We start from the raw sequence: 25,065 nt of genomic DNA, 5'->3' as shown, positions 1-25,065 counted from the left end.
AGACATTCAGATCAATGAAACAGAATAGAGAACCCAGAAATGGACCCACAAAATTATGGCCAACTAATCTTCAACAAAGCAGGAGAGAATATCCAATGGAAAAGTGCTCTGAAGAAGTCATCTTAGGGCGGTGACGCATCCATCTTAGCCCGCTGGCTCGGGTGGTTAAGCATCCAACTCTCGATTTTGGCTCAGGTCATGATCTCACAGTTTGTGGGATGGAGCCCCACATCAGGCTCCGTGCTGACAGTGTGGGGCCTGCCTGGGATTCTCTCCCTCTGCCCCTCCCCTGTTTATGCTCTCTCTTTCTCAAAATAAAGAAGTAAACTTTAAAAAAATTTTTTTAAATAGTCATCTTGGGACTTTTGGATTTTATCATTCAAGTAACAGAAATCTATGTTAGGGTGATAAGGAAGAGAACAAAAGGATCGTATTTTGCAAAAATGATTCTGATTGCAAAATGAAAATGAATTGGATTGCTGGACCAATGTTGAAAGGAGAGGTAGGGGTAAAAAATAACCCAAGTAAGAGATGACTAACCTGAGTTAGAATGGTGTCAGTGGGGACTTGCATAGGTGGATATAATTGAGATCTGGAAGGACTAGTGTCTTACAGGAGTGGGGTTAAAGCTAACACATACTGTATTCTATATAACCACTTTTCTACCCACTACCTTTTATCAAGCAACAAATTTACTGATTTACAAAAAGTTAACCGTTTGCTAAATTTAAAAAAATATCAATAGCTGAACGTTTCAATTCCAATTTACAAAAGCCCCCCAATCAGGAAAGGCTTGAAGATGGAGGTAGATTTTGAGATGGAATTTGAAAAATTATCACCTATTTTTGATGAAAAATAATAAAGAAAAATAAGTGGAATCTTGATCTATAATATTAAGGATGATAATCAAAATTTGGCATGTGAAACTTAGAGAATGGTAATACAATTTACTAACAGAACACAGGAAAAGGCAAGGGGTGTGTATGTGGATGTGTGTGTGTAGACAGAAAGAGACAGACTAGAATGGGAATAACAATAAATGTTTTGTGTTTTTAGTAAATATGGTTTTGAAAAGGCATTAGAGGTTCCTGTGAAGCACTGAAGTACCAATATCAATTATGCAAGGATATGACACTCAAAACTGAGATACAAATATTTAATACTCAAGAGAAAAGTGTACTGGAGATCAAATCTTGGATGTCAGTAGCATTTATGTGGTAACTGAAATTCTAAGAGTAGCTAGTTTTCAAGAATATGTAGGGGAGGAAGTAAGATGGCCAAGACAGATCCTTAAAACACCTACATTTTACAAACTGGTAGAGTAAATAATGTCCACAGAAGAGACTGAGAAGATGAGCCAGAAGAGTTAAAATGAAAATTAGGATAACAAGGTATTTCAAAAGAAATAGGCAAGAAAGAGAACTGGGAAAAAATAAGAAGTCAACAATATTCAATATTGTCAAGTTAAAGACTCAAATGTCTAGGATACTGAGTATCAAAAAGATAATGTTTAAAAGGCAATTTCACTTAAGGAAGGACAAAAGAGAAGTTGAGGCAGAAGAGCCTGGCCCAAGTAAGTCTTTTGGGAAACCTGGTTAATAAAGATGACAGAATATGGAGACTAGGGTAGAGATATATAATGGCAGCAGAGTTTTTTGTTTCATTTTGTTTTCTAAAAGGAAGGAATCAGTAAAGAACAAAGTCAATGATGTAAGATAAAGGAGTATCAGATAGAAGAGGTCCCTCATGTAGCCAGGGATGGGAATCAAAGCATAAGTGAAACACAACCTTCCAACAAAGGAGAGAAAGAATACATCCACATAAAAATATCAAACGGGGATGGGTGTGTTTTAAGTTTAACTCATAAACTTAAGTTCCTGCAGAAGAGAAAAATTATAGAAATTTGGATCTATCTTTAAATCAACATTTTAAAAATGGTCTTCTCTGTGGGATGGGATCATGGTCTATATTGTTTTATTATGTTCTTTCATATTTTCCCAATTTTCTATCATAAGCATTTAATGATTTAAAAATGTCTTTGTCCCTTGAACTATGAATTCATCATTAATGCAGAAAATTTAGAAAATAAGTAAAAGCAGGAAGGGAATAAACAATACCTACAACTTACCAACGTATTGCTTTCACAGGTTAAAAAAAATACGTCAGTTATATTACTTAACATTTTCTCAGAAAAAGGAACATTAATGGAAACACTGAATTGAAATAATCAAAACTGATAACTGACTCTATCATTCAGACATGAAGAAAGAGTGGATTCCAGTTTCCTCTTAGCTACCTAAATCTCTACTTTAAAAGAGGATTAATAAATCTCCACTTACAAAGGCAGAATTCAGATATCTGGAGATTATTAATTTAGTCATAAATTTCAATACTGCCATCATTCCTGGCCATAACTACTTTTAGTATTTAAGTATTAGTTTAACTACAAATAACATCTATCACAAACATTCATGCTCATTGGCAACAATTAAAAAAAAAAGAAAAGTTAAAATGGAGGCTTACAGTTGTGGTAAATTTGGTCTAACAAAGGGATCATTCTCTGCTCCATTGACTGCTTTGTTTTTCCTCTGTTTTGGTTCAGAATTGGTAGAGGGTGCCTGAGAATTATTAGCTGTGGGAGGTTTGCGCTTGGCTAGAAGTTTCCTTTGCCTTTCAATATCTTCCCTTTGCTGATTCACCCATTCTTGTTGCCTGTATAAAAATAAATGTAAAAAACCGTATTTACTTTTTGTTTACTCTTCACAGTTAAAAGATGAAGATACATTAATAAACATGAAAAAATCATTTAACAAATCATATAACGTAAACATAAATTATGGTTCCACCTTTCTGAACTAACTTGTACTCACTTTCTAGGTCTAATTTGAAGCATTCATTTCTAAATTCCCTAAATCCCTTGAACTAGGGAAAGCTGTGTTGCCATATATAATCTCATGGTAGCTTGTAGATCTCCGCTTCCTTCTTTCTAATAAGCATCAATCCTACAGACATTTGATTAGAATGTCTCTAGTTAGACTACATTACTCCATGAGAACAGAGACTGCATCTATTTTCTACCCTATTGTATCTCTGGTGCGACCACAATAATCAGCACATACTAGGTATTCAGTAAATATTTGCTGAATGACATAAATGGGCTATTAAAAAAAGAACAGAGGTAAGCACGGAGTATATTTTAAACATGCATCTGATCACTTACTGTTTGTAGAAAAACTTACAAAAGACAAATATGAATTTTTTAAATGTGTAATATTTATTTTCTATAATTTATTTATTTTTTTTATAATTTACATCTAAGTTAGTTAGCACACGGTGCAACAATGATATCAGGAGTAGATTCCTTAATGCCCCTTATCCATTTAGCCCATCCCCCCCCAACCCCTCCAGCAACCCTGTTTGTTCTCTATATTTAAGAGTCTCTTATGTTTTGTCCCCCTCCCTGTTTTTATATTATTTTTGCTTCCCTTCCCTTATATTCATCTGTTTTGTATCTTAAAGTCCTCATATGAATGAAGCCATATACTTGTCTTTTCTGACTAATGTCGCACAATACCCTCTAGTTCCATCTACCTAGTTGCAAATGGCAAGATTTCATTCTTTTTGATTGCCATCATCCGTTGACGGACATTTGGGCTCTTTCCATGCTTTGGCTATTGTCAATAGCACTGCTATAAACACTGGGGTACACGTGTCCCTTCGAAACAGCACACCTGCATCTCCTGGATAAACACCTAGTTGTGCAATTGCTGGGTCGTAGGGTGGTTCTATTTTTAATTTCTTGAGGAACCTCCATACTGTTTTCCAGAGTGGCTGCACCAGTTTGCATTCCCACAAATATTAATTTAATGAAGTGTTATTTTCTAAATTTATCTCTGTTAAGAAGATTTGGGGAATGTGCAAGTGCTATCTTGAAACAAAAATTGATCTGAATATGAGAAATTTAAGAAGAGGGGAGTCTGGGTGGCTCAGTCAACTAAGCATCTGACTATCTGATGCTTGATTTCTGCTCAGGTCACGATCCCAGGGTTGTGGGATGAAGCCCTGCGTCGGGCTCTGCGCTGAGCATGGCGCCTGCTTGAGAGTCTCTCTCTCCCTCTCCCCACATGCACACCCACGACTGCTCTCTCTTTCTCTCTGTCCCCCCCACCCCGACACACACAGTTTAAGACATTTATGAAGAAAGAGGAAATTTTCACTACCTGAAGGAAACAAAAATTAGCATGGCTTTAAAGAATGAGCAATTAATGAAAGTAAATAAATATTACTGTTTCCCATTCAAGAATCTAAAGCTTATTAATTGTAAAAAACTACTAAATATCATGTCTACTATAAAAATACATGTTAGAGATTTCAGCAATCTGACCAGAGCAAGAGCAGGTTAACAGTGAAGCTTTTTTTTTTTTTTTTTAATGTTTATTTTTGAGACGGGGGAGGGGCAGAGAAAGAGGGAAACAAAGAAACCGAAGCAGGCTCCAGGCTCTGAGCTGTAAGCACAGAGCCCAAAACGCAGGGCTTGAACCCATGAACTGTGAGATCAAGAGCTGAGCCAAAGTTGGATGCTTAACTGACAGAGCCGCCCAGGCAAACTTGTTCTCAAAGTAACCGGTTCCCTTTTAGGTCACCTCAACACGCTAAGAAAAAGTTTTAAAAACGCTACATAGCTATAAGACTAAGATTTAAAACAAGACAAATGTTTCAATTCCTTGGCTCCCCACCCCCACTCAAACCAGAACTACAGAACTTCTACTCTGCTGATGCAAAACTGACTTCATGCACACTGCCTTTTCCTATGGTTCTAGCCAGATGGTAGTAGAATATGACCAGAATGAAAGAATCACTAACCACCCACAGAGAAGAGTAAAAGGGTGGAGAAAATTCAAGAATAGCAAAGCTAGAACAGGACTTTAATCCAGTTTCCATTTGGAAGTAGGAATAACTTTATTTAAAAAGTTAACTTTTAAAGCTACTTTAGAACACAATCAAGATGTTATAAATGAAAATAAACAGCAAAACCCTACTGATCAAAATCCTAACGGAAAGTAAAGAATTACTGGAATGAATATATAGCAAATATCTGATTATTCAGGAATGACTACACATTTTAGAGATTAATTTAACATCACTAATATTTATTTCTCTTATCTGTCAACTACTTTGGGTTCTATCACTGATAAACTACCTGATACACACTGATAAGTAACTTGATATAAGATATGTATAACAATACACAGTAGGCCCTCAATTCAAGAAATGCAAGTAATTTTTTAAAAACTAGATTACTTACTTATCATAAAAAGGCACAAAGCCAGAACAGCCAGACTGAAGAGGTGCATAGGGCAAGGCACAAGGGAAGGGCACAGAGCTTCCAACGCCCTCTCCTTTGCACCACTCTCCCCAGACTTCCACGTGTTCACCAACCCGGAAGCCCCAATTTTGCTCTTTTTTGATAGCTCAGTGAAGAAATTTTAACTACTAACAGAGCTTGTGTTTTAGATTTATATTTAAGGTTATACACTGTAACCTATTTTATTCATTACCAGGACAACTGTAGGTCTGGGTTTAGCAGCTGAGGTTCTTGCTTTTAAAATACTCAAAAATCATGGTTTCTACCTCAAACGTATCTCTAGTTTCACTGTCAATATTTTAGCTCAAGCCTAATCATCTTTCATTTGGAGACCTCTTCCCATCTCAGCTGTCAACAATTTATCTTCTTTCCAACATTCCCATATTATCATGAGTTATCTTTCTAAAACTCAATTCTGACCACACACACTACAAACCTTTAATAGCTCCATATTATCCACAGAATTAAAAGCCAAAATCTCTAGCATCACAAGAACAACATCCTTCATTATGGTACACCTTTCACCCAGCACAGCTGGTGGTGAACAAAAGCTAAAGAAATCAACTGAGATAGAGAAGGCCATTCTGTGCTAAGTCCTGGGAACCAGTGTTTAAAACAGCGATGTTTATATAATACGGGAGATACAGCTTTGCCTCCATTTTGCACATAACTGAACGAGTTCTAGGAAATCTGATGTAGATGCTGCCACTACTCCTGCTTTTCAGGTTTTAAAATTTTTCTGGCAAAAAAAAAAAAGGGGGGTGGGCAGCATAGGTCTTGGCTTCTTAACAGAGTCAATCATCTAAACTCAATAACTTCTCTGTTTTAAAGTTTACCTCAGAAACACTAAAGCCACATGTTCAGTTCAACTGATTTAGAATTATTGTATCTAAAGCAGAACAGAAAAAGTTCTTGTCTTTTCCATAGGAACAGAGAGCAGACAAGGGCTGAATACTAAGACTAAAGTAAGGATTGGAGAATGGGGGGAAAAAACTAAGTAGGCAAATCCCAAAATATACATACATATAGATGTAAATCTTCCAAAGACAATTACATTTCCCTCCCAAATCATCTATAAAGCTGGAAGGTCAGTTTATATTTTGGAAAGTCATGTTTAGAATAATACATCATGCTGTATGGATGAATGCTAACTAATCAAGAAATTTGCTAAAGCTGAAATTGTAATACTTGTGTTTTACGTTCCTTTCAAATGTACTAAATTCTGTGATTTCAAATAGTAAGGAGTAGATGTAGAACACAATTCCAAATGTACAATCTTTGCAAGTAATAAAAACTCAAAGGAACACTACATTATTTAAAATGTAAGAATGACTAACTTCACGAGATTCTGAAACGCAAAACCATCTGTCCATTGTTCAGTAAATGAAGCACCATGTCTAACTGTTGTGAAGTGCCCAAGGCGTAATCTGTCTTGCATACTCTTCTCTCGGCTTGACAGTTTTTCTTGCGTACTCTGGAAGGAGAAGGAAAATATCATCAATTTTATTTATTTAAAATTTAAAACTGTACAAGGCAAAAAAGGGGTCAAGCGGAATGAAAAGGAAACAAATCACTGAACTTTAAACCTACCTTTTCAATAAGCAGTTTTTTGCTCATTGATATGCACTTATTTAATCGTTCTTTGTATTTTTCAAGTAATTTTTGTTGTTCATCTATTTGCCGTCTGAGATCACAATTAGCCTACAAAATAAGGAGAAAATGGAAAAGGTCTAGAATTTGTGTATATGAAACAGTGATGAATATTTTTAACATTCTGAATAAAGTATATAAAAAGAAAGGGTTAATTAAGGATTTGAGTATGATACTAAAAATTTTTTTTCAACATCTACTTATTGTGGCATAATACTGTTAAATGTTCCTTAACTGTGCAGTGGAAAGTACATGGAATTTGTATCCATATTCCATGGTTCAAATCCACATCCTAAGGTATATAACCTTGGCTAAGTTCAGTCAGTTACCTGAACCTTAGTTTATTTCTTTTGTATTTCTAAAATAGGGGCAATACTATCTATCTCACTTAGTTAAAAATAACTAAAATATATGTATATAAAATGACTAACACTTAAAAATGAATGTAAGTTCTCTTCCATCTTTTATAACTGATAAAACTGTTTTCTCCATTAAACTTGGGCCTGACACTACCGATGCCTACCCAATAGCTAACTATTTCCACCATCTTTCTTGGCAATAAGATACCCATTTTGCTGACTTTCTAGGCAGCCATATGCTCATGCAAAGGCCCTTATATAAACTCAGGAGATGAGTCAGATTAGTCTAGGATAATGACAGAATAACCTGGAGGGCTTGTTATAATACAGACTGCTGGGTGGGACACACTCCCCAAGTTTCTATATAAGTCAGTCTGGAGTAGGGTCTGAAAATTATTTCTTTCTTTCTTTAAAAATTTTTTCTTAATGTTTATTTATTTTTGAGAGAGACAGAGACAGAATGCGAGTGGCTTGGGGCAGAGAGAAAGGGAGGCACAGAATCCGAAGCAGGCTCCAGGCTCTGAGCTGTCAGCACACAGCCCAACGTGGGACTCAAACCCATGAGCCATGAGACAATGACCTGAGCTGAAGTCGGACGCTCAACCAACTGAGCCACCCAGGTGTCCTCAGCGTAATTTTATGCAAAGTTCAAAAAAACCCTGAAATATGTTGTTAAGAATGTACAGATACATGTGATAAAACCATAAAGAAACACAAAGGCATAATAAATACAAAACTTAGAACAGTAGGTAATGGTAAAGGGATGTGAGAAGTGACTGGGATAGGATCAGAAAAGGCAAGCTGGGTGTTTCAAACATATAGATCATTATGGTAAGACCACAGATGTTGATTTCACTGAGTTTCTATACCAACAGTTCTTAATGCTGGCTTAAATTATAATTATCTGGAGGAGTTTTTAAAACTACCAATGCCGAACCCCTGACCTCACATCAACTTAATCAGAACCCCTCAGGTTGGAGTTTAGGCATGGCCACCTTCATAAAGTGCCTCCCACCTTTCCCATTTGCTAATTCTAATCAGCATCATGGAGTGAGAACCACTGCTTCATACCTTACTTATATTATAATACTTTCTGATGTGTCTTTTTGCAAGGTTTCCATTAAAAATTTCACAGGATTGCAGCAGTTACTTCATCTTGTATAATACCAAATATCAGAGGGTTTAAGACAAAATCAATTACACCCTTAAAACTAACACAAAATGGCTATTTGTCTTATGATAGTTGATCAAATAAAAATAAATTTTATAAACTTCCCTCTATTTCTCCAACTGTTTCTCAATTCACATTTAAAGAACTAATAATTTGCACTTTAAAATAGTTATTTTCATGTACTTAAAACTACCAGAAAAAGCTTATTCTTCTCAGCTATAGAATTTTTTTTACGTTGCTAAGTATTTCCTCAACTTTTACTATTGCCAAATAATTCACTCAATTTTCCCTCTCTGACTTATTACTTACCCTGAGCAAGTCATCTATACGACCCTCCTTCTTTTCCAGGTCCTGGTTTTTATTACTTTCTAATGCTGCTAATTTCAGCATTGTGAGATCAGTCTAAATGAAAGAAAACTATTTGATTATCTTCATTATATGTATCACTGCATGCAAACATAAACTAGATTTTACTCTGATTCTAAAAAGCAAAGAAAATATTTGAGTTTATGTTCATAAAAGTTATCCCAAAAGTCTTAGTACAGTTTTAAGTTTTAATATCTTCAGAAGTATAACTTCTACAAGGTTACAAAGAAATATTTAAAAGACTGATTACTAAAAGTTTTAGAATATTGTTATGTTCTTTATTAAAATTCAATATAACCACTGCTTTGTGCTATCAACTCTAGCTGACTTTTGAACATGGCAAAAACTTTCATGAACTATTCATTGACTGAAAGCAATGAATAGCCTGAAGTTTTGATGCATGTACAACAACTTGCACATGACCTAACAGAAAAGTCTAATGGCAATAAATTGGGTAATAAAGATGGCTAAGCAAAAACATCTACTCTTCAAATCCCCCTGGTTTGAGACAGTATCATCCTCAAACTGTCATATGTAAAAAGTTAAAATGAAAAACTTAGTAATCAAAATTCATAAAACCAAATAAACATAAAAGATATCTAATATTCAATTTTCAAATATTTTAAGTATATAGCATATATATATAAATTTATATATATATATAAATTTATATACACACATATATATGTATGTATATAAATACATACACCCAAAATGAACACCTTTTATGTCCACGTATGACAAATGTAATAGCTTCAGGAAGACAATGCTTATATTTATTTGGATGGTATGTTCAAAAAAAAAAATCAGTAAACAAAATTGACATGTTATGGTTGTTCTATTTAATATGCTTAAACATCTAGATATTTTTAAAAAGTTTTTAATGTTTATTTATTTATCTTGAGAGAGAGAGAGAGAGAGCGAACGCAGGGGAGAGGCAGAGAGAGAGGGGGAGAGAGAGAAAGAATCCCAAGCAGGTTCTGCACTGCCAGCACCGCGAACTCACAAACCATGAGATCATGTACCTGAACCAAAATCAAGAGTCAGACACTTAACCGACTGAGCCACCCAGGTGCCCCAAAACATCTACATATTTAACCAGCATGTAACAAAGGACAAGCTGATAGTAAACTGGGTGTTTCAATTTCTCACCCCCTACAAACTACTTTTTTGTCTAGTAATTAGCTTTCTTGATGTATAATTTTACTTTATGACTATGTCCACTAGTTTCTACATTATACTAAGTTTCTTATAAGTCACTAGTTTCTTACAAATCACACAAAGAAATTTCAATTACTATTTACCTGAGTAATTTTAAAGGATAACTGCTTTGGTTGTAAAATAGGGTGGTCCCCAAAAGCTAATGCAGTAGGAGAAGGGCTATTCGGTCGAACCTTAAAAAAATATATTAAAATTTTTACATTAGCAAGAAGAAAACAGCCTTCTCCTCAGCAACAACTACTTAACCCTCCCTTACATAAAGGTGCAATGAAAGAGACAACCATATATTCCCTGCCCTCAAGAAGCTTACAGCCTAGAACCATCAAAAACATTTTAATGCTTTCAATCTGTTAAACAAGGCCAAATACATTATTTCAAAACAAAAATATTAAAAACAGATGACGATGGCTCAAAAAGTAAAACTGAGAAGATCTTAATATAGAATTCTTAGTAATAGGGACAATAATGCATGCCCATATATAGTATAATATCAATTTACTGTTGAGTTTCATGGTTTATCTAGTGACTAGTTTTAAAACACATCATTGAAAACAGATTATATCATTGTATCACTGCTATCACTACGACTCAAAATTATTGAGTCTTATAGTTTATTTTGCATATTACAATATAATGTGTCCAAGGTACAAAATAAGTAAGATACAACTAATTATATGTCTACCAGCAAGGACCAGAAGGGAACACTGGAAATAATAACAAGGTATTTGAATAAATAAGAGATACTTTGATTTTAAAAAACCTTCAATTCATTTTTAAATTACTGAGAGCCAACACTGCTTTTCTGGTTAGACATTAAACTTTCATATAATGAAAGATAAGGAAAAATGAAATCCAATATGCAAAACAATGCATATAAAAAGGACTAGGACTTAAATACACTAGAAACAAACCAAGAAGTTGTAAGATAATTTTTAGATCCAAGATTCTTCTCCTATGCTGAAATAAAATGGTCCAAGGCTAAAGGCTGCCTACCTTTGTCTAGAAAGGAATCATGCTATCACTTTAGTGGGTTAAGAAATTTAATTTCTAAGAGAATTAGAAATTAGAAATCAGTAACTGAATATGGACCGATACAAGAGTATTCATTGTAGTCCCCTAAGTTTGACAGCATTCTTTTATAGAAACATTACTTCTTGGATATAATCAATTCAGGAAATCTTTAACTTAAGGATCTCACTTTGAGAAATAACGTTCTAACAGCATCAAATCATTAAAAAGAACTTAACCTACCTCACAAAATAATTTTCTTAGAAGATAAATACAAATAAATATATATAGAAGTTCTCAGTGAAAAGATATTCAGTATACATACATACATATGTTAATAGATTTAAGACTCTCTACACATGTCAAAACTTACAGATGAGGAAGGAGTGGAATGTGAATGTGAATTTTGAGGAGAACGGATCGCAGGAGGTATGCCTCTTACTGGACTTGAGCCATTCCCACCTTGGTACTAAGAAAAAAAAGAAAACACTTTATGAAAATAGGTTTGGACAGATGTTTAGACATGATATTAATAATTAATTTAAATATATTGTCTTTTAAATTAAATTCAGTAGTGATTTAAATGGGTCAAGAAAAACCAAAACTAAGGTTAGTTACAGCCAAGTCCTAAAAGACTAAAGAGAGAATACTGATCACAAGAATATGAAAAGACTATGTTTAGCAAAGACCCTTATTTTTTTTTAACATTCTGGTTTTAACTTGTTACTGCAGCAGACTCAAAAATTCCCCCCCTCCCCAACAGTGAACATATATTATTTTTCCTTCAAATTTTAATAGTTCCTTATAAATGTTTGTTGAATGGGTATAATCCCTAACACCCCCCAAATTAACATATTTACAAGTAGATGTTAGTGAATGTAATAAGCCATCTTAAAACAACATTCTCTAGATCTGTTAAAAATCCAAATGTTTGTAGCACTTAATATAAAAAGTTACATAGACAAAGTCTCTTCTGTTTAACAGCACAAAATCTAATAAAAATCAATCCTTTCTTTCATGCATGAGATGAATTACAGTACATGACTTAGGTGCCTATGAAGAGAAGCCTCCAAATCTATTCCACAGCTACCTTTCTCATTTCTCTACCAAGAATGGGAAGAGAAAACTGCTACTGGATTCCTCTCAGGGTATTAGGAGAAGAGCAGAGATGGGGACCTCCTAGTAGGTCTTCCTGCAACCTAGGGACTTGGTCTAATTTATTTTTTACTCTACAGTGACTAGCAGAACTAGTGGCACATGAGGAATATTCAACAGACTTGAAATTTGTTTATTTGAATTGATCCAACCTTTGCCAAAGATTCTTATTAACACTGAGGGACTGACCTTAACTAAAGAGCACTAGGTTAGCAATACAAGACCGTGGTCAGCAATAGTTTTACCTTAGATTCTGTAAATCCAATTAAGAAACACAATGGATGGTTTAAAAAAAAAAAAAAAAAAAAGCTTTTAATGCAGCCCTTCCCCTAACTGGCAAATTCTGCTCTCACACTCAAGTAAATATAAGTATTTTTCAACTGAGTAGATCATGTTTGTGTTTTAACAATCATACTAATGTACTGTAATGTAAAACTGGTAGCCAAAAGTATTTCTGTGTAGAAGAATAAGGTAATATTCTAAATTGGGTAAGAATCTAAATTTATCACATTTATTATTTTCAGGGGCTCTTAGATTCACATTTCTATTATTTAACTTCCATCTACAGGGCTCAAATGTTGCTATGGTGCCATAAAGGCTGCACTGACAGCAGAAACAATTCTAAACTAGAGGTTATTCAAGTTCTCTCTTTGCACTTCCATTTAGAATTTGATGTTAAATAGGCTACTTTACATGTCTGGTCCTCAGTTTCCTCATCTGTAATATAGAAACCCTAATATCTCCTGTGCCTATCTCCTGGGCTGTTATAAGCAAGTATGTGAGGAAGTACTTTGAAAATTACAACAATAATATACGAATATAAAAGTAAATTTTAATGTTCCTAGGAAGACAGGACATTACATAGTACTGACACTCTGCTCTAATCACGTAGATAATCAAAAGTTGACCTCGTACTTCAAAGAAATTATTTCAGCCCATACCAAAATAATATTAAGAACTGGAGGTATTTGTCAATAAACTTACTTCAAAATAGTCGCTAATTTTGTGGCCACGCCCCCCAATACTTTTTCCTAGAATATAAAAGTAAAAAACTGTTACAGATCTGGTCATGACTACCTACCATACTATATCAGAAAAAGAATGTGTCAAACTTGATTTTGCTAATACACATAAAAATCATCTGCTTAATAAAAAGAACATGGGTAGTGATAGACATTGAAAGAATTATATTAAGAATCCTCAGAGGGTAAGATGCCAACTTCAGAAATCCAAAAATCAAATGACATTTCAATAGAAACACGTCAATTTTTAAAGTCCCAATTACTGGAGAACCACATATATAAATGACATTAAAGGATTTTGTTTTTAAAACTGCATTATTCATATTGCTTAATGACTGCTAATTTCATAAAAGCAAATCAATGAATTAAAAAAAAAACAAGTAGCAACTGTATAACTAACAAACCAATTCATACCTGTAAATAATATAAAAGCTTTGGTTAACACAAAACCATAACAAACTGACAATAATAAGCTTTATTATGAACGTTATTTTGTAAAAGTTTGGATTTTCTAAAAAAAGTATTCCCGGGGTGGGTGGGTGGTTCAGTCGGTTAAACATCCAGCTCTTGATTTCGGCTAAGGTCATGATCTCACAGTTCACTGGTTCAAGCCCGCATCGGACTTCCCACTGGCAGTGTGGAGCCTGCTTGAGATTCTCTCTCTGCCTGCTCACACACCCTCTGTCTCTCTCAATAAACAAAATAAACTTGAAAAAAAAAAAAAAGTATCCCCAAATCAAATCAACAGGATGTTCTTCTTCTTTTTTTTTTTTAAGTTTATTTTCAGAGAGAGAGAGAGAGAGAGAGAGAGAGAAAGAGTGTGTTTGCACACAAGCAGAGAAGGGGCAGCAAGACAGGCAGAGAGAAAATCTCAAGCAGGCTCTGCATTGTCAGTGCAATGCCAGATGCGGAGCTCAATCTCACAACACATGAGATCATGACTAAGCCAAAACCAAGAGTCAGATGCTTAAATAACTGAGCCACCCCAGGCACTCCTGTGTGTTTTTCTTTAAGTTTATTCTGAGAGAGAGAGAAAGAGCGTGCACATATGCAGGGGCGTGGTGGAGAGAAAGAGAGGGGGGCTGAAAATCCAAAGCTGGTTCCATGCTGCCAGTGCAGAGCCTGATGTGGGGCTTGATCTCACCAACCATGAGATCAAGAGCTGAAATCAAGAGTTGGACCCTTAATCAACTGAGCCAGCCAGGTGCCCCCAGAGGATGTTTTTTAATAAACTAGATTTTAAATATTGCTCTTATGACCATATTGATAAAGTGGTCCAAATCATTACATATCACAGTTCTTTGATTAAAAGTTTTGCTCTAAAAAGAATCAATTTTATAAATCCTGAATTAAGGGCAGGGGATAGGCTAAATGGGTGATGGGGATTAAGGAGGGCGCTTGTGAAGAGTACTGGGCTGTTATACGTAAGTGACGAATCACTAAATTCGACACCTGAAATCAATTTTAATATATATGTTAACTAATTAGAATTTAAATAAAAACTTGAAATAAAAAAAAAATATTGAATTAAGAAGGTGCTAAGAAATACTGTGTTTAAAGATACTTTTTTGGATAAGAGGCACCCACCCTTCATTGGAACTATACAGAATACAGGATTTCTTCAATACAAATAAAACCTGATGACACCATGAAGTCAAAAGCTTCAGATAATATAAACACACACATTTATCAATTTAACACTGACTTATATTAATTTATTCATTTATTTTATTTATATAACAAATATTTGAAGTGGTTACTATGTGCCAGGCACTACTGAGATGAACAAAGGTTACATTTAAGGTGTGCCTGGGTGGCTCAGTCAGTTGAGCATTCAACTCATGATTTTGGCTCAGGTCGTGATCCCAGGGTCATGAGATCAAGCCCTGCATCAGGCTCCACACTAAGCATAGAATCTGCTTAAGATTCTCTCTTTCCTTCTTCCCTCTCCCTGGCTTGATCTCTCTCTCTCTCTCTCTCTCTCTCTTTCCCTCTCTCTCTCTTTTTTCCCTCTCTCCCTCATAAATAAACAAATCAATCAATCAATCAATCAATCAATCAATAAGATTTTAAAGTTCAGCAGCCTTAAATTCTTTTTTATTTTTTTAATGTGTATTTATTTTTGAGAGAGAGAGAGCAAGCACTGGAGAGGAGCAGAGAGAGAGGGGGACAGAGGATCCGAAGTGGGCTTTAAGCTGACAGCAGAGAGTCCGCTGTGGGACTCAAACTCAACAAACCGTGAGATCATGACCTGAGCTGAAGTCAAATGCTCAACTGACTGAGCCACCCACGTGACCTAACAACCTTAAATTCTTTTGTTTAACAAGAAAAACTAAGTACTCACAAGTATAAACGCTACCTAGAAAGTATGAACAATAGTTTTATACAGATTTATTTAGAGGTCGGAAAGGAATGTAAAAGGTTTTACAGGCATACCTTGTTTATTGCGCTTCACTGATACTGTGCTTGTGTGTGTGTGTGTGTGTGTGTGTGTGTGTGTGTGTGTGTGTGTGTGTTTAAACACAAATTGAAGGGTCTATGGCAACCTTGCACTGAGCAAGTCTATAGGCACTGTTTTTCCAATAGATAGCATTTGTTCACTTTATGTCTCTGTGTCATACTTTGGTAATTCTTGCAATATTTCAAGCTTTTTCATTATTATTATATTTGTTATGGCAAATAATCACTGTTATCAGTGATTACAACTCACTGAAAGCTCAGATGACAGCATTTTTTAGCAATATTTTTAAATTAAGAAATGCATGATGGTTTTTAGACATAATGCTATTGCATACTTAATAGACTATGGTATAGTATAAATATACTTTTATATACCCTGAGAATCCAAAAAATTCATTTAACTTGTTTACTGTGATATTTGCTTTATTGTGATGGTCTAGAACCGAACCTGAAATATCTCTAAGGTATGACTGTATAACCCAAGGAATTTTCCTTCTGCCTATAACAACTTTCCTGCAGATTCTGAAGGTGCTATCCTTTGATGAAGACAGAGACATTTTTGGTTATCTATCCAGAAGCTATTTCCCTAATCCTTTTTCCCTAACTGAACACAAATTTTGCTCTGTTAACATTCCCTCCCCTACATAGCACATGTAATTTCAGAAGAAGCTGACTCCTGTCTGGCCTCCATCCTAATTTCCACCCCCTACTGATCAGAAATCCAATTTTGTTCAGGTATCGTCCCCTCTCCACAAAGCCTTCATTTCTAAAAGGAATTTTACCCACTTTCAATTTCAGAGATGGACCTGATTTTTGTAAGGGCAATAGTATGTCTATGGACATAACTGGGTTTGGAATGGACTCATGATCCAATTCTGGCTGACCAGATTATAAGAGAAGTTTGCTCAGGACTTGAAGAAGCTAACGTTCAAAGAAAGGGGAAAAACATAGAAAGCCAACTCTCTCTAAAGCAAATACAAGTATGAAAGCTGAAGCAAGTAAATCCAATCAAAATTGGCAACCATTCTAAAACCGTAAGGAAACCAGACAATTCTGTGGATAGCAGACCACAAAGAAATAAACATGGATTCTTAAAAACATAGGATCTGGGTTGGATCAACCACCCCAGAAGTCCCACTCTAATTTGGGACCTGCTTTTAAGTGAGTTTTTAAAACTAGAGTTGAAACTATCATAACTAATGTATCTTTACACTAAATCAAACTCCCAAGTCCACTAATCACAAGCTGGTGGAACTACACCAAGACCAAAAACAAGCTCAGAGCAGACTGAGATACAAAGTACCACACGTCTACAGAAAGATGCTAGAGTGGTTTAACTCCTTCCTTCCACACAGTTGCTTCAAGTACATTTCTTGACGCCAGTGCCACATGTAAATACTAGGATACCACATGTTCGCGGCCTTAAGTCTTTACAGCTAAAGTAAGTGGCTCTAAAACATGTAATATATGTATAAAGTCATTACATGTGATTGAAGAACCAATTTATTGTATTTAATTTTGAGTAGCCAAATTAAAGGACAATTACTATTTTGTTGCCCATTACAAGAGTTGTGTAGTCTAATGAAAACCATCTTCTTAGCCTATATCACAAAGGGTAGGTATGCAACAAAGAATGAAGAACAAACAGGTTTGGAAAGAAAAAGTTGGTGCTTTAATAAAAGTCTTTATATAAAGTCTTTAATAACCAAAGCAAGCTTTGGGTACTTGCACTTTAAAGTGACATCTAATGTTCTTATCCGAAGACAAGAAGCCACTTCAATACCATAATTCAGATAAAGAAAGAAAAATGAAAGGGATAAGATAAGGTTTGGACATGATACTTGCCTTTTTAATTCTCAAATAAAAAAAATAAGGGAAATGTCAAAAAGCCTAAAAATAGTAACCATACACTAACTATCTGTGCTACACGGAAGATTCCAATTTTATATTATTATTTCTTATAGAAGTACATTTCTAAACTATTAGTAATGCATAAGTTACATAATAGCTATAGAAATTACAAAAACATAGTATTACTTGTACAGTTAAACTACTGATTAAAAAATCAGAATAATTAATTGTAAATGGTCATTTGGCTCTGAAAGGAGATTTTGTTTCACTTACCCTGACTACTTTCATTCTGGTTTTCTGATTTTCTCTTTCTTCCTCTAGATGATTCCGATTGTTTCTTTTCTGGTGTCTACAGAAAGCAAGTTAACAGAATTTAAAAATATACTTTTTACATACAAAATTATTAGTCACTATACAAATTATTTTCATTTTCAAAATAAAAACGGTTTTGTTCAATAGTGTTCATGTGACATAAATGAATAGTTACTTTTACACAATTTATTAAAAGATAAAATTTTCTGTGTAAGCTTTTAGAATTCAAAGTACAGAAGACTTACACACATTACGTGAAATTCACATTTACAGAATCTGATTTGAGGTGGGTGAAAATCTGAGAGTAATTAGCCTTTTTTTTTTTTTTCAACGTTTTTTTATTTATTTTTGGGACAGAGAGAGACAGAGGATGAACGGGGGAGGGGCAGAGAGAGAGGGAGACACAGAATCGGAAACAGGCTCCAGGCTCCGAGCCATCAGCCCAGAGCCTGACGCGGGGCTCGAACTCACAGACCGCGAGATCGTGACCTGGCTGAAGTCGGACGCTTAACCGACTGCGCCACCCAGGCGCCCCGTAATTAGCCTTTTTAAAGGCTGTTCTTTAACATCTTTAAAGAAAAATGAAAGTTCTTCACATTCTTAACTGGATTGGGTAAAAAACAACAAAAATAAAGAATAAAAACTTATGTTTTTCCTATTAGCTTTCTATTATTCACACATATTTAGTCTATAAAAGTAAACTCGGATGAAAAAGAAAAGAGCAAACTTAAACTCTGATATATATACAATCCCTACTAAAAAGGACCATTCACCTAAATGTTTAACAATTATTATGTAACAACAATTAGAGCAAATTTGTAGACTGTGCCCTAAATTAGGGGACAGCAAACTACAACCCACTGGCCAAATCTGGCCAGCCACCTGTTTTTGTAAGGCCCAACCTAAGCCTAACTTTTACTTTTTTAAATAACCAAAAATTTAATAATTAAAATACTATGATAAGAAAATTTTAAGAAATTCAAACTTGAGTGTCCATAAATAAAGTTTTATTGGAACACAGCCACACTCATTCATTTATGTACTATCTATGGTTGCTTTCAGACTACAACAGCAGAGTTAGTTCCTACAGAGACTCTATGGTCTACAGAGCCTAAAATATCTGGCCCTTTACAGAAAAAGTCTGCAGACACCCCACCCTGGAAGATGGCTTATTCCCAAATTAGTATTTTCATCAGGCTAAAATGACAAGTAATTTTCATGGAGTGTTGACAGACTGTTGTTGTGCTTAAAGATTAAAACTAAGAGCAAAAGCACAAGGCAATGGCACAAGGCCCTCAAATTCTAGAAGCTTGGCAAGTACGTCTGGTGCCAGAACAAAGAATGTTTGAATGAATGAAACATCGAGGCAACTTAAAATAAATCTCTAAAGGCAATGTAGTCCCCAAACAAGGAAGGAACATATTCCATATTTTGTTTTATGAATAGTCTATGATTAAACAGTATGAATGACAACACATAACCTAACTCATGTTGAACATCTATGATTCCTCTTCAGTATTATCATGGAGATTTTAAGTTTTCTTACCCTCATTTTTATCAACAAGATAACAGATTCTGAGAGGATGAAGTGAATGTTTAGAATGTGAATTCTTTAAAACAGGAGTGACACCATCTTCCCACCTCACCTTCCCATTCTCCCATTCCTGCATACAGTTATCACTTGATAAATACATGAATATTAAATAACTTATTCAAGGTAACCAGGATGGAAATCAAATTCAACTCTGTACTTTCAAGGCCGGAATGGTCTTTTTTTCTCTATGTGACATGTTACCTGCCCTATATCCAGAACTGAATGAATCAACTATACAAAAAAACTTCAAAATTTTATCAAGTTTGCAAATAAAATTCATTATGTCTATCAATAAACTGCCTATATGTTTTCACAACACAAACCATATATCTTAAAGAAATCCACTCTAACTTGCAATCTACTCAGAAGGCAGACTGATGTACCAACAATTTAGGGTAAGTAGTTCAGAGTTTAGTTATCAAACTCAGACAAACAATAACCAATCTTCTATTTGCTTCAAAATAACACTAAATTAAAAATTCTAGGTTAACATTTTTATAAACAACCCTAAAATCTATCTTAAACAAAAAAAGAACTGATTCGCAAGTAATATTTATTCATATCCTTCCCAACTTAATCTATGTAAAAAATATAATTTAAAATCAAGAATATACGGTTTTTCACAAGTTTAACGTTACACTAATTTTTTTTAATGTTTATTAATTTTTGAGACACACACACACACACACACACGGCATGAGTGGGGGGAAACACAGAATCCAAAGCAGGCTCCAGGCTCTGAGTTGTCAACACAGAGCCCAATGTGGGGCTCAAACTCATGAACTGTGAGATCATGACCCAACGCGAAGTCGGATGCTCAACCAACTGAGCCACCCAGGCACCCCAATGTTATACTAATTTTTAAGCATGACAGGATCCCATCTGAATTCCATTTTAAGTATTGACTAGCTAACTTCTGATAAACAACAAAGAATCCACACAGAATTATACAATTCTAAAAGTTATACTGGAAACACTGTCTATCTAAATGGTTCCACATTATTTTCTAAAATACATTGCAGGAAACACTGGATCAGTTAGATGAGAGGCTACATTTTAAATGCAGAAGACCGTGGGGTGGTTCAACTGGGGTAAACAAAGTTAGATTTATTTACCACAAAGCTTCTAGGAACCATTAAAATGCTAACATTCACTGGTTATTTCCAAAAAGGGACTGGGATGGAAAGTTACAGTGTATATAGAAATTCTCAAACTTATTTGGAATATCATTTATTAAACACTTCACTAGATATATACTTGAAGATACTGTAGGTCTTTTTTTTTTTTTTTTTTTTTTTTTAAAGACCTACAGGTTACTTAGGAAAAACTTCTTTTCTCTGAGGCAACATTTCCATACCTAAATTTTAAGTTTGATGGAATGGAAAAGTGGGACAGTCCTTTGAGGGAAATGTCATTTTGTTAAAAACTGTTAACAATGAATGATGGGACACCTGGGTGGCTCAGTCCATTGAGTATCTGAGTCTTGATCCCATGGTTTGTGAGATGGAGCCCTGATTTGAATACGGCTCTATGCTGACAGCTCAGAGCCTGGAGCCTGCTTCTGATTCTGTGTCTCCCTCTCTCTCTGCCCTCTCCCATTCATGGTCTGTCTCTCTCTCAAAAAATAAAAAATAAACATAAAAATTTACATAAATAAATAAACTTAAAAAAAACCCCAAATGAACAATTATTACAGTTAAAACACACACACACACACACACACACACACACACACACACACGGAACGGGTTTACCTTGTTTATACCAGAAAAGAATTTGAGGAAGAAGGGGGGAAAAAGGATGACTAAAGAACTAAGGAACTAAAATTAATTTTAAGACTAACATGACTAATGTGGGGTAAGAAGTTGGAAATAGGTAATAAAAAATTGAAAAGTTAAGCAAAATGAAAAATGAGAAAGGAAAACCTAGATATAACTAAATTTGCCTATAAAGTAAATGTTTCCATTACAAACACACCATTTTGTCCCTTCCTATGAACCTTAATCTTTTTTCACCGATGCTGTAGTATGACCACCTCATTCCTCACTCTCACCCCAGATTATTTTAGGCTTGTTCTGTCAGCCCAAATGAACTGTAATTTTCTAAAGAGCAAGTACCATGGCTCTCTGAAGAAAAAGACTGGGACTAAGAATCAAACTCTGGATCCATTATTTACCATAACTCTTAGCATGTTACTTATTAACCCGACTCAGATTTTCTCATCAATTTTTTTTTACATAATCTCTATGCCCAATGTGAGGCTTAAACTCAGGACGCTGGGATCAAGAGTCACATGCTCTACTGACTGAGGCAGCCAGGCACCCTATTCCCATCAATTTTAAATGTGATAATACAGGTATAGGATTGTGGGGATTAAATGAAAAACATATCAGAAACACACTTGATACAGCATCTGGAACAGATACATACTCTATAAATGTCAGTAAGTACCCAATAAATTTTCTTATCTGAGTAGCTATCCTATTATTACAAATATCCGTGTACTTTCATATTTCTAAAGTTCAATCATGTGCCACCTGTTAAATGATTAGCAGATTCTGCCCTTACAGCTTACAAGTAACTTGTAGGGCTTGCTTGCAAAATAAGTGGTTTCCTCTCTAAGGTCCCATTCAACTCTGTTCTCAATTACAAGCCACAGAACTGGCAGTCTAGGCCCTAAGTGTTGTATCACTAACCTTCAGGACAACGTGCATTAGTTATGTGGTTTTAAATTTAAATAATCTCAATAACACTTATATTAAACAAAACAGAAATTCTCAGTGAAGGCTACTGCTGCCAATTCTCCTGAGTCACTCATTTCTATATGGATTTATTTGGGAATTTAGAAACGTGGAAATTTAGGATATGTGGAAACTTGGCAAATATTTAATGTCTAAAATGGCTCATCAGTGAAGAAAAATTCAGAATGCTATCTGCAATTTTTCAAACAGTACTCCAGAGATACCTTAAGAGAAAGGAGGTTGTGCCTCAAAAGTTTAGTTAAAGAGGAGAGAGAAGGGAAGAAAGAAGCAGGTGGCTGAGCTAAGGCTCCAGCTTATCAGAGACACATCCTATCCCACCTCCACTTCTATGCTTGCAAACACTGCATTTCTTATTTTAACACTCGAAATTCTATATTTGACTCACTTTGAAGACAGAGTTCTATGGCTTAAAAAAGATTTGAAAAACCATCAATCTTGACCAGTGATTTCCAAGAAAATCCAAGGGACATCAACCACGCCAGCTTTGTATTTGCACAAGGCATAAAATTTGCTCATATCAAGCATTTTATATAAAATAATTCCAAGCTTGCTATTGCTCTCGTGGAGTCTGTTATTCCATTCTTTTCTTCTCTGTTTTTTCTCAATTGTTGCATTACACTTGACCACAATAACAAAGGCAAAATAAATATAGAAGGCAAAATATCATCATTTTGCTTTAGAGCAAAGATGGAAAGATTACAGCAATTATAAAAAGTCAAAGAATTATCACATACAACAGAACAGTGGTTAGGAGAAAATGATGAAAGGAGAGACTGGTACTATTTAAAAAATCAGTTTAGCTTCATAAATGCTAATTTGTAATCATACCAAAACCTGAATGATTACTCTGGCATTTAAATGTTCTAAGATATTAGTGAGAATTTAACACAGTACTTCCTAGCAGTTGAAAGTATGTTCAAAAAACAAAGACAAATCTAAAGGATTTAAGAGGTGATTGTGACATAATTGAACTAATGCTTCCATTTTACTTGGAATTTAAGCCAGTGATTATTAAAAAAAAGGTTTTCATATCTACTACGGGATCTTGTTTTATCTGGCTCCTTGACGTATTTTTAAGATAAAAATACATGTGTGTTTCTTCAATGCAATTAAGACAAAATATAAGAAAACCAGAATCTTAACACTGTCACAGAAGGAGGCAGATAAATCAGTATGGATTGTGTCGTGAAAACAGATAACCACCTCTATCAGCCTCCAACTAGAGATATTTAAAATTATTGGCACAAATGCATTACAGGAAATTTTAACATTATGTGAAAAGATACCATTATAACATCAACAAAAGAAGAGTGGATATTAAAATTTATTCTTCGCCTCTACCTTAAGCAGAACTCATCAGCCCTGACTAGACAACAACAAAAAATCAGGTATCATCATCTCTAATAAAATTACTACAGTTAACCGACACAGATATATTTAGTATTTTCCTGTTAAATGAGAAAATACTTTACATCAGAAAGAAAAGTTACTCTATTATTAAATAATATCTATAACCGAATATTCAATCCTTAGACTTGTCAGAATGAATGTTTTCCAATCAATTCATTTAGCTTAAGATAGGTTTCAAAAATACAACTCACTGGCTATTCAAATGATTCACAGAGTTACTTAGGTATCAAATTTAAGGTCACTGTACTTTGAACAAATGGCATGACAAATCTTTTTGCCTGAAGCTGGTAATATCAATGTTCAATTTTATTCCACATTTCTAGGCAAAATTTGTTAAACTAGATGTAAGACAGAAAAATGCTGGAGAAGTCTGTTACTTTAATGGCATATATCAAAACAGCACTGAACTAGAAAGGAAAATCTGGAGCTTTATAAAAATAGTCAATGTAAAATAGATGTTCTATTCAAGAATATCAAATGTACAAGATACTGTTCCTTCCAACTTTTTGCTATAAAAAATTGGTTAGAATAATGCACTATAAGAAAACTAAAATTCTATTGTAAAAATTTCCTTGCTGCTTTGCATCAAATTTACATTTAGATAAAACTACCATGAAATATGTACATCCTAATACAAGGATGATTTTGAGCTGGCAGGACCTGAAATTCACAGTCTGACTCTGCCCAAGAGTCAAAACTTTAATATTATTATCTGGAAATATTTGGTTGAATCTTTGACACCTAAAAGAAGATCGACGTTATACTACTGATTTCAATATTTAGTATAAAAAGTTTATGTATACATCATTTTGGGGATCCTATCATGAAATAAAAGCACTTCCTTGCTGTCTGAAGTTATTCCAATGAACGTGTCAGCAATTTTGAGTGTAGCCTATTTTCTGCTGTACTGCCTTTATTATTTAATAATATGTACTATCAAAGATGGTAGAGAGCCAAGAAGATAAACTTGGGTAACTGACCAACTAAAATGTGTGTTTTTTTTTTTTTTAATGTTTACTTATTTTTGAGAGAGAGAGAAAAAGACAGTGAGACAGAGACAGAGTGCAAGCGGGAGAGGGGCAGAGACAGGGAGACACTGAATCTGAAGCAGCCTCCAGGCTCTGAGCTGTCAGCACAGAGCACGATGTGAGGCTTAACTCAGAAACCATGACATCATGATCTGAGCTGAAGTCAGGCGTTTAACTGATTGAGTCACCCAGGCGCCCCAAAATGTGTGCTCTCTATAGGTAACTTAATCTGTGCCAGCTCATAACATTTTTAAAAGCCTGAAGATTTTTACTTTGCTCACAAATATACAGTACCTACAACCGCATTAGCACCTAAAAGAACTATAATACT

The 25,065-nt window shown here is 34.7% G+C and overlaps 1 protein-coding gene across 6 annotated transcripts in view; it reads right to left on the bottom strand.

Annotated features, from left to right (window-relative positions):
* Positions 1–25,065, bottom strand: part of TLK1 (tousled like kinase 1) — a 190,975-nt gene that overhangs the window by 44,681 nt on the left and 121,229 nt on the right. For all 6 annotated transcript variants that reach the window (XM_060621612.2, XM_060621609.3, XM_081796367.1 and 3 more), the window contains 8 exons: positions 17,902–17,977; positions 13,280–13,326; positions 11,514–11,609; positions 10,216–10,305; positions 8,855–8,947; positions 6,956–7,066; positions 6,703–6,839; positions 2,524–2,712 (listed from right to left, as the gene is read on the bottom strand). In XM_060621612.2, the coding sequence (XP_060477595.1) occupies positions 2,524–2,712; positions 6,703–6,839; positions 6,956–7,066; positions 8,855–8,947; positions 10,216–10,305; positions 11,514–11,609; positions 13,280–13,326; positions 17,902–17,977 (839 nt within the window). The remainder of the gene's footprint in view (positions 1–2,523; positions 2,713–6,702; positions 6,840–6,955; positions 7,067–8,854; positions 8,948–10,215; positions 10,306–11,513; positions 11,610–13,279; positions 13,327–17,901; positions 17,978–25,065) is intronic.

This window comes from Panthera onca, chromosome C1 (genome assembly GCF_046562875.1).
Source record: "Panthera onca isolate mPanOnc1 chromosome C1, mPanOnc1 haplotype 2, whole genome shotgun sequence".
Classification (NCBI taxonomy): domain Eukaryota; kingdom Metazoa; phylum Chordata; class Mammalia; order Carnivora; family Felidae; genus Panthera; species Panthera onca.
Note: the sequence above shows the minus strand (reverse complement) of the source record. Positions and strands in the feature narration are given on the sequence as shown.